Below are 18,562 nucleotides of genomic sequence, written 5' to 3' on the forward strand. Positions count from 1 at the left end.
AGATGGGTTAATGACATATATCCTCCTCTATAGAGGACATTATATTTTAGTGAATTTCTCTGAGACCATACATGCCACGCATCTGGATGTCTTGTACAGAGTGTTTTCAGAGATAGCAAATGTTTGGAGGTTTGATCATGACAACTCCCTCTCCTTGGTCTTTAAATATATCAGACATTGACTGTATGACTCAATTCAGCACTCTTAAGGAAATATGATAATATTTTGCAATTATTATTTAAATCAAACTCATTTTCAAATTGTTTTTCGTAAATACACATATCAGGCTGACTTTAGTGGGGTTTCAAAGCAAAATATGACTTTCTGTTGCGAGACATGCATCATTTTCATATATGTCCACTGTAGAGGACACCAGGACATACTTCGTGCTTATCAGGCATTTTAGGTACATACTAAGTGAATAGGGAAAGAAATTATCTATCAATATTTCTATGAAATATGAGATGTTATAAGAAAACTAATTATTAATTATATAATAATTTTTTTCTTCATTACATGTTGCCCAAAGAACACATTAATATGGAAATTATAGACAATAGACATAGTGACTGTAATAGGAAAACCCATTTTTGGCCATGTTTATGCACTTATTGTGTAAAGTAAACTGGTATATCAAATCATTCACTGATATCTTTCATACCATAGTTGAGAATCTTTGTACAAATCTTCATGCAAACTTTGGTTCAGGTGAAAGATTCGTGGAGCTGTCAAAATCCAGAAAAATCTGATTTATGTTAAATGCAGGCATACAAAATGCTAAATATAAATATTCTCTAAATATCTTTTCCCAACATTATTCTCAGTTTTACAGAGGACAAATTATTAAAAAAAAAAGCCTGGAATCTAGCCTAATATAACCTGACTGTTATATTAAATATACAAATTTAACATTGTTTTGGTAATAGAGTCTTGTTTTCATTTTCATATTAACTTAGTCCTCAGTGTCCTCTACATAGGACATATCATAAAATATTAATAATTTACAAAACTTTTTTTTTCTATAGTTCTCAGGGTATGAGTGTCTATGACCAAGAAAAAGGGGGGGGGGCTATTTTAAATCACATTTTATGAACTCTAAAAATGGTGTGTAACCATCAAGTAAAAAACATTAACATATTTTGCTTACATATATACTACATGCGAGTTTACACATCTGAATATTTGATTACTTTCAAAAGTTTTATTTTTTAAATGTCAAAGTCAGATATTTAACTAGTCAAGGTATTTATTTTACAAATAATATGAATTAATTGAATTGTTGTTGTTGTAGTAAAAATAGTGAATAAATATTGTTAATTTTCTTTAGGATTGGCACCACATGAAATTTTTTCTATTTTAAAAACAAACAAACAATCAATAAATATTAATTTAGTCATTGTAAGATTAGCTTTTTTTTTTACCTATTAAAGTTATATACAAAACACTGTTCACTCAGGCTACAAATCACGTTTACCTGTGCCAAGCTGTAAAATAATTTGTTAGCATATCAGTCACCATCCATTTCCAGCATAACATTTTATGCATATTCTATTAGATGTGCATCTGTTTTTGGAGAATATAGAATCTACACCTCCTGCATGTTCATATTTTACCCATTTGCTTGGAACGCTCTGGGTGAGAGCTCACACTGAGACCAATGGATAAGATAAGCGTAATACTTATACATTTATCACCAATAATCACACTTCTCTCTGTGTGCCAATACTTTCAGACAGGAATAATGAGATGCCTTGCCGAGACAGGTTTTGAATATAAAACCTCTGCGTGTATGCGAACATCCTGGGACTCTCGCTCTGAAGGTGAGGAAAACACTATTAGACAGCTGTAAAGCACCGTCAACAATTTACCAGATTAAAACGCCTTTCCAATCGATATATAAATAGTTACGATTTTGGTGCCTACTGTTTCTTGTAAGAACTGAGAATGATAACATCCTGTGTGAAATAGAGAAGCAGAGTCAGTTTTGTACTGAAACATTTTCCCAGGGGTTGAAGATACAAACCTAGGTCAACCCTTTCAACTCAGGAGTGACCTCCAAACTCTTGCTCCTGGTGGGTCAGGGCTTGTTTACTCCACCTACTGGCAGTGAGGTAAAATGCAAGTGTTGCCATTGCATAGTACATTTCCAAAGGTCATTTTAAATCCATTGCTTTGCACTTACAAATAGGGCCATTTTAAGTCACCCAAGTGGGAGCGCGACCCAATATTTTCTAATGAACATGTCTACGACTTCACCCACTAAATAGGGCTTCATTTTCTAAAGCCCACCTTAATTAAAAGTTATGTTTTAATGTGGGTTTTTTTCTATTATGAAGCAATTTGAAATCAAAATTTGATGTTGAATATGATAATGCAGTACCTAAAGATCTGTGGCAATATCAAGACTAATCCCTAATATAAATTAAATCGGCACTTTATTATAAATATTTCCCATAATCAAATGTTTCAAGAAGGATAACACAACTTATTAGAAGTGTAATGTAGTACTCACTGCTTATGATATAAAAATGGGGGGCAGTATGTCATTCTCTTTATAGAACGTCTCTGTGGTGCTGTGGTCCTGTAGTATACTGCTCTGAACTCCACCAACTGGAGACTAATTTGCTGCATTTACAACCAAAACAAATGGGTAGGGTACTGCTGTGTGCTGTGTGACATACGGACAGCCCTTTCCAGCTGAAATGTGAATCTGCGGGACTTTATGGAAAGGTGTATATCACTTGCCACTTGATCATTAAAGATATGATTGCCATTGAATGGGCTCAGACGGCAGAACATTCATTAGTATGGCAACAGATGGGGATGTACATTTTCCTCGCACATACTTCGGAAATGGCTCTTCAGGTACCCGTATAAATATGATGCACTGCTTCACGTCTCACTTTATAGAGGCACAAAGTCAAAGCAACCAGGTATGCACTACAGGGGACAAATAACACCACATATTTGGCAACCCTATCATGAATGATCTATTCCACACAATGGTATGGTTTACTAGCTGTCCTGCATATTTGCATTTCTTATAATTTATAGCGGTTGAGAGGAATACAGAGTGGAGACAGCAGGCAACCCTGATTTCTGTCTTCAAGGGAAGTACATCTCCCAAGTGAGAATACATCATTTTCTATTATATGAACAATTTTCACTGTCGGGAAAGAAATTATCTATCAATATTTCTATGAAATATGAGATGTTATAAGAAAACTAATTATTAATTATATAATAATTTTTTTCTTCATTACATGTTGCCCAAAGAACACATTAATATGGAAATTATAGACAATAGACATAGTGACTGTAATAGGAAAACCCATTTTTGGCCATGTTTATGCACTTATTGTGTAAAGTAAACTGGTATATCAAATCATTCACTGATATCTTTCATACCATAGTTGAGAATCTTTGTACAAATCTTCATGCAAACTTTGGTTCAGGTGAAAGATTCGTGGAGCTGTCAAAATCCAGAAAAATCTGATTTATGTTAAATGCAGGCATACAAAATGCTAAATATAAATATTCTCTAAATATCTTTTCCCAACATTATTCTCAGTTTTACAGAGGACAAATTATAAAAAAAAAAAAGCCTGGAATCTAGCCTAATATAACCTGACTGTTATATTAAATATACAAATTTAACATTGTTTTGGTAATAGAGTCTTGTTTTCATTTTCATATTAACTTAGTCCTCAGTGTCCTCTACATAGGACATATCATAAAATATTAATAATTTACAAAACTTTTTTTTTCTATAGTTCTCAGGGTATGAGTGTCTATGACCAAGAAAAAGGGGGGGGGGCTATTTTAAATCACATTTTATGAACTCTAAAAATGGTGTGTAACCATCAAGTAAAAAACATTAACATATTTTGCTTACATATATACTACATGCGAGTTTACACATCTGAATATTTGATTATTTTCAAAAGTTTTATTTTTTAAATGTCAAAGTCAGATATTTAACTAGTCAAGGTATTTATTTTACAAATAATATGAATTAATTGAATTGTTGTTGTTGTAGTAAAAATAGTGAATAAATATTGTTAATTTTCTTTAGGATTGGCACCACATGAAATTTTTTCTATTTTAAAAACAAACAAACAATCAATAAATATTAATTTAGTCATTGTAAGATTAGCTTTTTTTTTTACCTATTAAAGTTATATACAAAACACTGTTCACTCAGGCTACAAATCACGTTTACCTGTGCCAAGCTGTAAAATAATTTGTTAGCATATCAGTCACCATCCATTTCCAGCATAACATTTTATGCATATTCTATTAGATGTGCATCTGTTTTTGGAGAATAGAGAATCTACACCTCCTGCATGTTCATATTTTACCCATTTGCTTGGAACGCTCTGGGTGAGAGCTCACACTGAGACCAATGGATAAGATAAGCGTAATACTTATACATTTATCACCAATAATCACACTTCTCTCTGTGTGCCAATACTTTCAGACAGGAATAATGAGATGCCTTGCCGAGACAGGTTTTGAATATAAAACCTCTGCGTGTATGCGAACATCCTGGGACTCTCGCTCTGAAGGTGAGGAAAACACTATTAGACAGCTGTAAAGCACCGTCAACAATTTACCAGATTAAAACGCCTTTCCAATCGATATATAAATAGTTACGATTTTGGTGCCTACTGTTTCTTGTAAGAACTGAGAATGATAACATCCTGTGTGAAATAGAGAAGCAGAGTCAGTTTTGTACTGAAACATTTTCCCAGGGGTTGAAGATACAAACCTAGGTCAACCCTTTCAACTCAGGAGTGACCTCCAAACTCTTGCTCCTGGTGGGTCAGGGCTTGTTTACTCCACCTACTGGCAGTGAGGTAAAATGCAAGTGTTGCCATTGCATAGTACATTTCCAAAGGTCATTTTAAATCCATTGCTTTGCACTTACAAATAGGGCCATTTTAAGTCACCCAAGTGGGAGCGCGACCCAATATTTTCTAATGAACATGTCTACGACTTCACCCACTAAATAGGGCTTCATTTTCTAAAGCCCACCTTAATTAAAAGTTATGTTTTAATGTGGGTTTTTTTCTATTATGAAGCAATTTGAAATCAAAATTTGATGTTGAATATGATAATGCAGTACCTAAAGATCTGTGGCAATATCAAGACTAATCCCTAATATAAATTAAATCGGCACTTTATTATAAATATTTCCCATAATCAAATGTTTCAAGAAGGATAACACAACTTATTAGAAGTGTAATGTAGTACTCACTGCTTATGATATAAAAATGGGGGGCAGTATGTCATTCTCTTTATAGAACGTCTCTGTGGTGCTGTGGTCCTGTAGTATACTGCTCTGAACTCCACCAACTGGAGACTAATTTGCTGCATTTACAACCAAAACAAATGGGTAGGGTACTGCTGTGTGCTGTGTGACATACGGACAGCCCTTTCCAGCTGAAATGTGAATCTGCGGGACTTTATGGAAAGGTGTATATCACTTGCCACTTGATCATTAAAGATATGATTGCCATTGAATGGGCTCAGACGGCAGAACATTCATTAGTATGGCAACAGATGGGGATGTACATTTTCCTCGCACATACTTCGGAAATGGCTCTTCAGGTACCCGTATAAATATGATGCACTGCTTCACGTCTCACTTTATAGAGGCACAAAGTCAAAGCAACCAGGTATGCACTACAGGGGACAAATAACACCACATATTTGGCAACCCTATCATGAATGATCTATTCCACACAATGGTATGGTTTACTAGCTGTCCTGCATATTTGCATTTCTTATAATTTATAGCGGTTGAGAGGAATACAGAGTGGAGACAGCAGGCAACCCTGATTTCTGTCTTCAAGGGAAGTACATCTCCCAAGTGAGAATACATCATTTTCTATTATATGAACAATTTTCACTGTCAGTGGAAATATAGGGCTGTAAAAAAGTGGAATGGGGTTTGACATGCACATCAGAAGAGAGTACCACTATTGTCACATACATTGTTAAGCCAGACAAACTGAAAGCTCAACCAATATTCATTACCATATTGATTGAAATAATTCATCATTGTACGATTTTAGGTTTAGTGGTTGAGAGGGAGAGAGAGAGAGAGAGAGAGAGAGAGAGAAGGAGAGAAAGAGAGATAGGCAGTAAAGAATTATCTAACAAAAGAACAGCATTGTACCACGGGGACGTTTCTCTGTTCCAGTTCATTGATGGAGTTGATTAAGTTTAAATGAAGCAGACACAGGATAAAAGTGAGGGTATTGACCAAGCGGGCGCTTGAAAAACCTGATACATGCTCAAAAGCAAGATTTGCTAAATGCTCTAATCTTCAATCAAATCTAACATCAATACAGACAAAGTTTGGTAATGAGGGATTCAATGAAGCATGAAGGAGAGAGAATTAATTCCATTCGTCTAAACTGGGTTCAACTTTGAAGCTTTGCTCTTTGGGACAGACAGTTATCTAAATGCTAAATAAGAAATGTATTGTACTTTTCACAGTATGCTAATCATTTGTTCATTTCATCTCCATTATTTGTTCTCCCGTAGATTTGAGTTGTTGATCTAGTAATTAGAACAACATTGGACAGCGTCTGGAAGTAGGCAGAATACTTAACAGTCAATTCAACGAGGCCTATGCGCAAATATAACGCAGGCCTCTAATTTAAAAACTCAAAATTGTGCAGCCTGACTGACTCCAATTATGGACGTGACAAACTATTAAATTTTATGTCCATCAACCCCATAATATAGTTCAACGCGATAGCAAAATTTAATTTTCAGTTGAAACATATAATACAACCCTATATGCAATAACTATATATGCTATGGTATTAAATAATTACATGTTGTTCGTTTGTATTACTCAGTTATTACATATGTAATTACAGTATAATAAGAATACTAATCTAAATGAAGCAGATTTTGGCTTTGATTTAACACATTTTTCATATTCTTATGTATTATGTTATACAGATTGCCTGTATATTAAGAAAAAAATGCAAAAATTATAAAATAAAAAATAGGCATTCATTTATTATCACCTCTTACAAACTCATGATGAGCCGACATGTTTTGGCATGAGTTTCACATTGTTTTTACAATCCTAGGAATGTTTCTGAACTTTGGCAGGATTGAGCAATGATCACAGCTCAGGATGTAGCTAGTAAGCCTGAAGGTGACAGACGCATAACAGGTGACAACTCCCTGGACGAGCTGTGATGTCTATACGCACTGTGTCAGCTCTATGACCCTTAACAGCGCCAGAAAAAAAAGAACATGGAGAGAGGGCAAACCGTTAAAAAAAATGTCATTTCTTTTTGATCTTGTCAGATTAGAGCAGTTTAAAATGTTTGTCAGTGATTGCATACCACCTGCAATGTTAGCCTCTATGCCAGCAGATAAAATAAGGCAACATTTTCTAGGCACACATATGCACCACCATATTTTCAGTTGAATAGGCAATGCCAAAGACATATGTTTATGCCATGGATCAGAGTTCCTCCATAATTACATAGATAATCTGTTACCTAAATATAAATGGATTTGTTTTGTCGAATAATTCATTACAATTGGAATAATATAAAAATGTGTAAATATTAGATGTTTCAATAAAAATAAAAGTACATATGAAGCACGTGTTATTAATAAGTACTGCCCAGTGCATAAGTATTAAATTACACTGTAACCTTAACAAAAGCCCGAATGTAAAATGTGACCATATTTAGTAGTTATTTTGCATTTATCGCCTAAAGGCAATAGTACATTTAGCCAAGCAGGTTCTGCTGTTCTGTTTGTGTTGGTATGAGCGCGATGGGACCTGGAATCTGCAAGTAAAGAGTGTCTGTCAAACCCCTATCTAATCTGCATGTTTGTTTCTTAAACAGGGCGTGTTAGTTTCTTTCTTCAGCCCGGGAGATGTGCGCTAAAACAAACTGCGCTCTCAAAGCTCTGCGCGCCTTTGTACTGCTGCGCGTCTTTCTACTGTCACTTATTCCCCTTCTGTTTCTGTCATTTGCTCTATATATTCACGTGTCGCCTGACACCTTTCTCAACAGTAGTATACAGTTGGGTCGCAATTATATATATATATCAACAAAGCAAAAAGCAAAAGAAAGCATTGCTTACGGTGAAGATATTCCACGTTTAAACCCTCTACCGCACGCATTATGATAGACCTATAGAAAAAAATATTTGAATCTTTTTCTTTTCTAAGAATGGCTTAACTTGAAGTGCTGTAAAAAAAATTTTTGAAAAAAATATTATTTTAAGGTACTTTATGATATGTTGCCATACGGCAACAGCATACAATAGTGGATCTAACTTAGAATAAGTGTAAGCTTACTTATAATTAATATTTTTCCTCAGAAATGTTGTTTGTGTTGATTCAATTGGTGCTATTATAAGCTTTAACACAGTACTTACTTATAATTGACACCTTATACATACTTTCCAACAACTTGTGCTTTTATTTATTCTATTCTTTTTTTGCTGAATAATGATTTATAATTGTTTTAATTTCATTACATTTTTCATGAATATTATTTAAACTGCAAATTTATACAGTTAAAACAAATATAATACTGTATATAATGTATCATAAAACACTGACATAAAACCAAAAACATTGCAGTTCATGAAAATTCAGCATTATGCAATCTCTTGAGAGGAAGACTATGAACATGAGACCCCACCCCACCCCCAATAATCCTTGAAAGGTCACCTTTTTTATGTATGAAATTTCACAAAGCAGTTTTTTCATCTGCAGCAAGAGCAAGTTCACCCTTTTTCTTCTTTACCTTGCCATAGAATATGGCCGTGCTCACTGATGTAATGTTACCTGTATTCATATTTAATCAAAAGTAAAATTGCCATTTCAATTTGATTATATCCATAATACAAATACCATTAACATACGACTAATCAGTGTTTGTTTGTGTTTGCACTGAAACAACAGACATGTCAGTGCAGTAAATGCAAAATTATTTCGTTTTTCTTTCTGAGGCGAGGCTTTCTAAAATTAGACATCACCATCCTAAGGTGGGGGAGATTTATGAATAGTAAGAAAGTACTAAATATTTGGAGTAATTACTTCATCCTCCGCAATCATATGGTTCATCCAATAAGGAAGAATGTAATAAACATTTGCAATTTTACGCTGAGCCTATAGTCTTAATGCATTCAAATAATGGAGCTCAAAACATTAATAAATAACTATCTGTTTGTGGGAAAACAAACCAAATAATAATAATAATAATAATAATAATAATAAAGCCATATTATTGAACAGTTGCATACCCTGTGCAATTACACAGTTGCCATGTTACCCATTCTGAAAAATTTATATATTGGAAATATATATACAGTATATATGTCTAGTTTCTACAACTTTTTTAGGTGAGTACCTAAACAGGTTAAAATGCTGTTAGGCAGACTCATCTCAAACGTTTAATGTTGGCTCAACAAAGCATCTGTAGCCAAATGGAGCTTAATTGCAGTGCAGTGACTGCTAGTGGCCGATATCTGAACTGCATGCAGTTTACGTTTCAAAAGAAAAAAAATGTATAGCAAACAGAGGCTTTAAGCCAAATACAGCATCCGCGATCTTATTTGATTGGCCCAAATCTCTCTACATTTTGATTGGTCTGAAACGATCAAGTAACACTGCAAACGGAGCTGGGAAGACCAAATTGGCGCCGCATTTTATTACAGAAGAGAGAGAAATCTTGCATTTTGATTTGGTTGTTATTTCCCCCAATGTGTGAGAAAAGCATAACATGTTTTTTTAATCATGAGTTAACCCATTACAACCAATACACACCAAGATAACTTTAATGAGATACAGCAAGTATGAATTAGGTTGCCTGGTATTTAATTAATTTATTGTAACATAAGATAACAACACACTCATTAATCTTAGATCAGTGATAAACGCATATATGATGCTTTACACGACGCAGGGGAAGGATGTAGACTATTTAATTATTTTAACAGGCTATATGTGCTGTTGGACAATATTTGAACCGGCTACACAGAGGCGCTGTTTTACGCGTGATGTCTCATGCCCGGGATACCCGTCGGACTCGTCACTTTTGGCTCATATTCTGCATTTCTTCCCGAATCCAACTCAAATCACTTTCATTTTGTGGCTTGTCAAGCCTCCAATTTAGTGTGGAAAGAAAAGCAGGTCATGGTGCGCCTGGAGGGATGAGCTCCAGCTGCTCAGTGACCAGTCACACCTACAGTTCTGCTACACATTCAGTCATTCATTCATTCTTCAGAGAGTCCAGCACAATTTCGAAATATGATTATTATTTTTATCATTATTATTATTAGGCCTATTATTATTATTTGTCTATTATTGTGGTTGTTGTTGTGAACTGCATGCTAAAGCATGACACACACCGAATATATATATATATATATTATAATGTTACCATAATATAGGCTATGTTGTTGTTGCTGTTATGTAGCCTACTGGCTTTAACTTTAATTTTGGCCTTTAACAGCATTCATCACATAATAATAATAATACTTATTATTATTATTATTGTACTAATAAACGATATAATAATTGGGTTTAATTAAAATCAACTTTATTATTATTATTATTATAGGCTACGTAATTAATGCTACAAATTTCATTGCATTCCGCCCATTAATTGGAAACATTTTAAAATAGCCAACTGTAATTATGTCGTAATAGGACGTAATGACGTGTCTTTAGGGCAGCTAATGATTAGGACCTGCTGTCAGCTGCTGAAATGAACCGAAGCAGTCGAGCGTGCACAGCGACATGACTCGCTATTGTTCGAGGCTTGTCAGCATATTAACCTGAATTCCCTGCAGTCATCCACTATACCGAATTAGTGCAGTAGACAAGGAAAGGGAAATCAGGGGAAAAAAGAAGGCGGACTAATTGAAAAACAATTGGAGGGAAAGCGCATTAATTAATAGGCTCTATACCGCATGTCAGATGATGCCCCGAGAGCTTGAAGCCTTTTGTACAATCCGTCCATTAGAAATAATTTAGAGCGAATGGGCGAGCTAATTTCTCATTAACCTTTGTCATAAGACCTAGTTACACATAATTAGGGACGATACAGTTGCAGTTTCACCTTTATGTTTAAGAACAAAGTGTCTAAAATCATAATATACAAGAAATACAGATATAAACACAGAGACAGGGAAATGGATTTCCTGCTCCACAAAAGCTGACTGTAGTGAACCTCAGACAAGCCATAGATCTAACTGAATGTGACAAGGGCTAAAGCATATTTTTGGAGCACCAAAATGCCACGAAGGTGATGAATTTCTCTTGGCCAGAATCAGTGCACCTGGGTTTCCTTTGGTGTATCCAGAGGTAAATAATTGATGTGAGGATAAAAGCGTTTGTGAGGGGGAGTGAGACATTCAGACAAGGGGGTGAAAACCCGGCCAGAGCCCGCTCTTCTATGCCCCCCTCTCAGCCCGAGCCTGGCCCCTCGCCGTTTGGTGGCCCCTCACACCGCCCCCTCGGACGAGCGCTTGAAGTGCAAATCTGTGTTCTGACTTGTTCCTGGTTGCTGTCAGCATGTTTTCCTCTTGTCAGTGGCGATTGACTGGGGGCTCGTCTCACCCTTGTGCTGGGACTATAGCGGGATCATTGACAGGCCAGTGACACTGCCCAACCAGATAATGGAAACCTATTGATTTTTTTGTTTTCACACTCTCTCTCTTCCTGTCTTTTTTCACAGAGAAGTGTAGGCTCTTACACTTTAGGAATGACCAAAAGCAAGTGCATGGTTGACAACGTTGAGGGCTCGGTCACTGGTCCCGATCTCCAGGTCGCTCCTGCCACTTCATAGGAGGGAAAATAGTCAAGACAAGTGGCTGTCTTTGGAAAAAATAAAAACACTAAGGGGAAAAAGTGCCCATCGATCAATCATCTATCAACAGTATCTCCTGGTGTTTGTGTCAGGTGCACCTGAGACTACGATTGGGAGATAAATGTAATGTGAGATAACCTCTTTCTATCCTTCCTGCGGTCCCTAGTCTGCCTTCGTCACAAACACGCCAATGAAATATTAAGAATGTGCTTATCCGCCAGAGGGCGATTTTATTTACCATCTAAGGTTACACCATTAATATGAAAAAACACGGTGTGCAATCTCTTCCTTATATAGAGGTTCAATTTAACAAATAAAATATAGTTATTAATAAAAGGCCTCTTTCTGGTTTTCCAAAGGCGAATCATTACGCCTCCTGACTCAGATAAGATGTGCTCTCTTGCACACCGAGAAGGGATGACACTTGTATACTGTTTTAATGGAGGAATCTCCAGAGAGCAGGAGTCTTTGATTCACTGCCTAATGATAAGCGTGCTCTGGTCTGTCAGCGGCACAGCCCCATGGCAGATGGCTGGTGTGGATCTTACACATTTCTTTATGTTCCTGCCTCCCCCCTCGTCCACCTCATTCTTAAAGCTGCCAATGGTATAATGGAAAAACTCAATCCTGGTCATGGTTAGCTCAATCTCATTATAATCCCTCGTTTTTTATTCATTCGGCCCTTTGGGACACTGTCTGCCCACCATGCAGCTTCCAGCCTTGGTGGAGTGTCTTTTGATTCGGCCAGGAGAGCCTAATGAAGTCACAGAGAGATACAATTATTTCCCAAAGCAGGGGCATTAATGTACTCCAAATTCCCTCTGGAGGAACGTGATGACAATTGGTTTGTACAGCTTTGATCGCCAGTCTAAGCCCTGCCCGGGACAAACTGTGAGGTCGCCCCCCGGTCCAGACACTCACTGATGAACCTGAAAACAGACTCCGGTCAAGCCGCTTTCTCTGGTATTATCAGAGCTGTTCCTCTACACAAAGACAGAACTAATATCATGGAGATCCTTGATACTTACATAACATTGTTGGACAGAGCCTTTGTCAACAAAGTGGAAGTGTAAAGTAAATAAGTATTACAGCAGAAAAAGATACAAAGGTTTAAATGACAATTACATTTTAATTGGCTATTAGTGACTTAACAGAGACATAAATACATGTTAACGCTTCCTTTGCTCATTAACACATTGCATACCTTAATTGATCGGTATGTGCTTGCACATTATCATCATCAAGTAATGGTATATAGTTACATGGTAACTATTTGAAGGGCTGGCCAGGGCATGGAGGACTATACCTCCATTTGGTCTTTACCTACAGCTTTATTTACAATTAAATGCTAAGAAATCATTTACCTCAGAAAGAATGAGTGGTAAAGTTTCCCTTAAGTATCCTAAAGTAACATGATAATTAGTTGTGCTGTTATACGTTTGTGATATACCTTACATTTTAGCACCATAAAATGATGAGCAAAAACAGTATTTGCAGGGGTTTCAGCAATGTACAATAATATAGAACAATGACCTTTTTTGACATTATATAGATACATCTAATTAATATTGCATCATGTCAGTATTGCCCATGATTTTACTAAACTAGAAACTTTTTGAAAAATATTCATTGATATTGTCAAAGTTCACAGTTCATTTCTTTGATAATGGCATTAAAAAATATTGTAATAGATTGTATGTTACATGTTTTGGGCTCTAATGCCCATATACGCAATAAGATAATTTTTTCCTCAATGTGTTAAATGATGCATACGAGTAAATAAGAATTCTTAACCATAAATGAAGCACTACTTGTGTATATATATTATCATGTTGATATACTCTCTTAAAAAATAGGTTATACATTGTTTTTGTCAGTGTAATAAACACTGCGGCGCAAAATTACAGTAATTTGCAATAAGTCCTTGTAGCTGTCTTTGAAGCGGATCAGTCAACATAGTGCCGTGTTCTAAACAGTGACCTCTGAATTTTATGATTTGGACAGTTTCTAAAATCTAGTTGCAGGATTTTAGTCTTGCAAGTCACAGCAGCTGAGAACTGCAGTCTGTGGCAAGAGACTGCCTAATGTGCACATCCAAGATCTAAATATAGCCGAACTCTACATCTATGTTGCAAATAGCATGCCCTTACAAATAACTGAAGATTGCTAAAATAAAATTGGAAAATAAACCAAAGGAAAAAATGAATAGCATGCAATATAAGAAAATCTTTCTTTATACGATATATATATATATATATATATATATATATATTTTTTTTTTTTTATTTTATTCTGTATTTATATATAGATGTATATACAATATTATATGTGTTTATGAACGAGTGCAGAACAGGTGTACAGTGAGTGTAGCTGGTGTATAAATGTGGCTTAGGAGACCCCCTCAGGCAGACTGAGAGGAGGGTGTGTATCCAGAAGCAGGCGCTCGGGGGGAGATGGGGAACACAGCTCTTTACACAGTGCCGAAACCTCCACCATACCTGCACCCACGCCGGGGATACTCGTGTGCATAAGATGCCTCTGCAAGTGCTTGATCCAGTCTTCCTGAATTGACTGAGGACCCTGAAAGATCAAATCGCAGAACCTGGGGGAAAGCAAGACCGATATGAGAACTCCTGGTAGTGGTAGGAGAGAGTGCAGGAGTGCTGTAAAGTACCTGCAGGTCATTCTGTAGATCCCTTCAGAGGCGGCGCGTGAAGATGAAAACACCTTCCTTTTTGGCCCAGGCCTTGATCTCGTCCTCTTCTGTTTACAATCATATGCTGTGAAACAAATGATGTAATTAAAATCAACAAAAAGCTGAGTGGCTGGATGAATAGATTAGACTGGAAGAGCAAGTATGAAACCCTACTTGTTCCTTCTAATAAGGCAATTTTCTTCCGTCGCGCATATGCTCGAAGATGATTGGACAGGCTGACAGCGCTGTGGAACGTTGTGTTGCAGTGGATGCAGATCTTCTTATTGTCTGGATCACACATAAATAAAAAGTTTGGAGCTAATGAGCATTTAAATTACAGTTAGATGACCTTATGCTTTTTTCTGTAGCTGCTCTCCACTCATGACTGCTCTTTAAAAAGAAAAGGCAAGGTTATATGGCTACATGAGTGTGTAATTTAGAAAAGGAACACAGCAGCTTGAAGAAAATAAAACTGTGATGAACTGTGTCATCACCTCCCACTCCATCTGTTTTCATATCATAAATATCGTCTGTGCACTGTTTTTGAGGACATGTAGTTATATGTCCTCAGTGAGTATCTGCACTCATGTTTGATGGGTTTTTTTTGGGTTTATTTTAGGGGAAAAGTTTGAAATTAGCAATCTGCTCTCATTGTATTTTTAGATAAAATGTGGTTATTTAATACTAATCTACAACTGTTATATGATTCTTGACTATAAAAAAAAACTCTGGAGGTAATAATACATGCTAGAAATGTTTCATGATCAAAAATATATTTAATAACCAGGGTTTGTAATAAATACAAAAGGAATGCAATAATTACAACCTACAGTAGGGCTGTCAGTTGATTAGAAGTTTTGGTCCTGCTTTATATTAGGTGACTTTACTATATACTTGGTTCAAGAAAAATGAATTAGGTACAGTGTGTTTATTGTGTTCATTTTGTATTGCATAACACTGCTGCTATTGAGTTTGGATACGGTTAGGGTTACAGTTACCGTTGGGATTACGGCTAGGGCAGGTTTCGGGGTACGGTTCGGTTTAATGGTTTGTCATGGAGTAGTAGTAGGGTCAACAGTGTAATTATACATGTAACTACAGAAATTAATTAGTTTTTTGCAGGTATTTTTACACAAGTACAATGTAAAAACATGCAAGTACACAGTGAGTGCATTCTATCAAATGATTGGTTTAATGTTACTACAGTTAAAGACACTTAATATAAAGTGGGTCTTAAAAGGTTAGTTCACCCAAAAATGAAAATTAGCCTGTGTTTTACTCACCCTCGAGGCATCCTAGGTGGCGGGTGTTGCAGTTGAACAGTCCACAAGTTGTCAAATAAAGCGCGCGCATTCATAATAAAACGTGCCTCACACGGCTCCGGGGGGTGAATAAAGGCCTCCTGTAGTGAATCCATACGTTTTTGTAAGAAAAATATCCATATTTCAAACGTAATAAACACTTTTCTCTCACTTCTGGTATCTGTCATATGCGGAAGCCATTCTGGCGGATGATGCAGGACGTATGCACAGCGCTTGCACCTCTGAGATATGCTAGTCTCACGAGTTTGTTTATAGGAGCAAAGGAAGCAAAGTTTCCTTACTTTAGCAAAGGAAGACCAGTCTCCTCTTGGCTTATATCGAAATCCTCCGACATTTTTCTTTACAAATCCTCGATTTGTACTTCTAATTCGTGACCAGCGTTTTGTTTTGTTATCTCTCCGCATTCGTCACTAATCACACAACGCTGACGTCCTGTGTCATCTGCCGGAATGGCTTCCGCATATGACAGAAACCGGAAGTGAGAGAAAAGTGATTATTACGTTTGAAATATGGATATTTTTCTTACAAAAACACATGGATTCACTACAGGAGGCCTTTATTCACCCCCCGGAGCCGTGTGAGGCACGTTTTATTATGGATGCGCGTGCTTTATTTGACGACTTGTGGACTGTTCAACTGCAACACCCACTGACTGCAATGATAGAGCTTGGAATAGCCAGGGCATTTTTTAATATAACTCTGACTGGATTCGTCTGAAAGAAGAAAGTAATATACACCTAGGATGCCTCGAGGGTGAGTTAAACACAGGCTAATTTTCATTTTTGGGTGAACTAACCCTTTAAGTATTAATAAAATTAATTACATGATTCAATTAATTTAATCAGAATTCATTACATACTGTATATTCACTGGGAAAATTGCCCATATGAAGATAATTAAAAAACATTAGTATGGGAGTAAATCATTGAATAGACATTAGGGGTTTTAGAGTTCAATATATTGTTAATTAACATACTTTCTTAAAATTATTGAGCATCATGTGCCAACAGGCCACAGAAATTTATTTCGCAATCAAATTTGTTACTCTGTCAGAGGTAGGTTTAGGAGTCTTCAAGAATTCAGTCTGCGATGTTTTGTTTTTTTTCCCGATCATTGCTCATGTATAGGTCAAAAGGCGGCTGATTTTTCAGCATCTTGTACCATGAGTGCCCCATTTTTAAAACACAGTGGAAAGTTAACAAGATTTCAAAATGGTGTCTGACCACCAACATTGTTCCATTAAATGGCACTCTGTTTTGATGTTTTTGAACACAATAATGTGTGGATGCTTTTTACTCATCCTGTGCTGTAGTATCAGCTGGGCCACTATAGTGCTTCTTTCCTTATTATGGAAGTTACATAAGGGTCAGGGGGCATGAATTGTTAATTCAATTTAATTAATTGTTAGTTGTTCATACAATCATATAAAATCACATTATTATCATTATAATTTTTTATTAATCGTACCAAATCAACATGTTTAATTGATAGCCCTAATACAAATATAATTGAAGATGGAAAAATACACATGAACAAAGACCCCCCCCACCATCTAAAAGCACAAACATCTTTTTTTTTTTCTAACTGGCCTCATTGAACATCATGCAATATAGTTGTTAGTGCTCCACCTCCAATCAAAGAGTTCCTGCAGAACATAAACACAGACCTGATTATATGAGTCTGGTTGAACAGTCAAATCTAATTTAGTTAATACTGTATATCCAATTAAAATGGACAACCTGTGAAATAAATGTGACTGTGAAACTTCATCAATTAGTTTTTTATTAATGAAATTAGAGTTTTATTTGGGTAGACATGAAACAAAAATGTGCAAATACAGTTGCTGTGTTTCCAGTAGCACATAAAAGAACGCTATGCATTTTACATTTGAATTTCAAAGCCACTTTTGATGACATTCATTCTTTTTGTACCTGCTACAATATTTCAACGAGTGGCAAACTTTTACCATGCACTCTCTGAATCTTGTGTTCCCTCTCTCTTTTAATGGCATCAACTGGCAACTTCAAGGTTACAAGAAAAGAACTTTGTCTTTAAGTATGAGGCATCTGTCATACATATTTAATATGGAGTGTATGACTGAAGTGGGTTTTAAGGTGCACTGTAAATAATGAAGGCAGTAGAGGTGGAAAAACATATGAGAGCAGCTGTGAAACAAGGCTGTGCAGTCATGCTACACTGCATTGATCATTTCTACCCATGCTTACTGTAAATATCTCAAATCAATGGTATGGCACTTAACAAACTACTTTATTATTTGCACTTCAAGGGCTATAACTATTAACAAAAGACTAACAACAATAAAAACCCAATTTTATGGGAATAAAGAATGTTCAACACTGGATTGTGACCCAGATATCTGAAACCTCACCTGTCTGTCACTCTCAGATTCTTTGATTCAACATCACTCGAAACAAGACAGATCACACGCTCAGCTGTCAGTTAACAGGCAAAAGCTTCTTGTCATGGAGGGGTTTTGTTTTCACTAAAATTGCTCAGTATCAATGGTACTTCCAAGCTCTCTTTGTCCATTTACAATGCGTGAGAAAATAGAAATTAATGGCCAGTTAGCAGCCTAATATTTTTTCAGCCACTAAACGATGCTAAATGGGCATATGTAATCAAATATATAAGTAAAGTATTTTCATCGTACA

The 18,562-nt window shown here is 36.1% G+C and overlaps 1 protein-coding gene across 1 annotated transcript in view; it reads right to left on the minus strand.

Moving 5' to 3' along the window:
* Window positions 1–14,178: 14,178 nt before the first annotated feature.
* The window catches only part of znf644b (zinc finger protein 644b), a 20,325-nt gene continuing 15,941 nt past the window's right edge, over window positions 14,179–18,562 (minus strand). Inside the window, exons 4-6 of the mRNA XM_016469771.1 lie at window positions 14,743–14,856; window positions 14,548–14,653; window positions 14,179–14,475 (exon numbers count right to left, since the gene is read on the minus strand). Coding sequence (XP_016325257.1) covers window positions 14,262–14,475; window positions 14,548–14,653; window positions 14,743–14,856 — 434 coding nt within the window. The 3' untranslated portion in view covers window positions 14,179–14,261. The remainder of the gene's footprint in view (window positions 14,476–14,547; window positions 14,654–14,742; window positions 14,857–18,562) is intronic.

This window comes from Sinocyclocheilus anshuiensis, unplaced genomic scaffold, assembly GCF_001515605.1.
Source record: "Sinocyclocheilus anshuiensis isolate Anshui unplaced genomic scaffold, SAMN03320099.WGS_v1.1 scaffold1696, whole genome shotgun sequence".
NCBI classification, from domain to species: Eukaryota; Metazoa; Chordata; class Actinopteri; order Cypriniformes; family Cyprinidae; genus Sinocyclocheilus; species Sinocyclocheilus anshuiensis.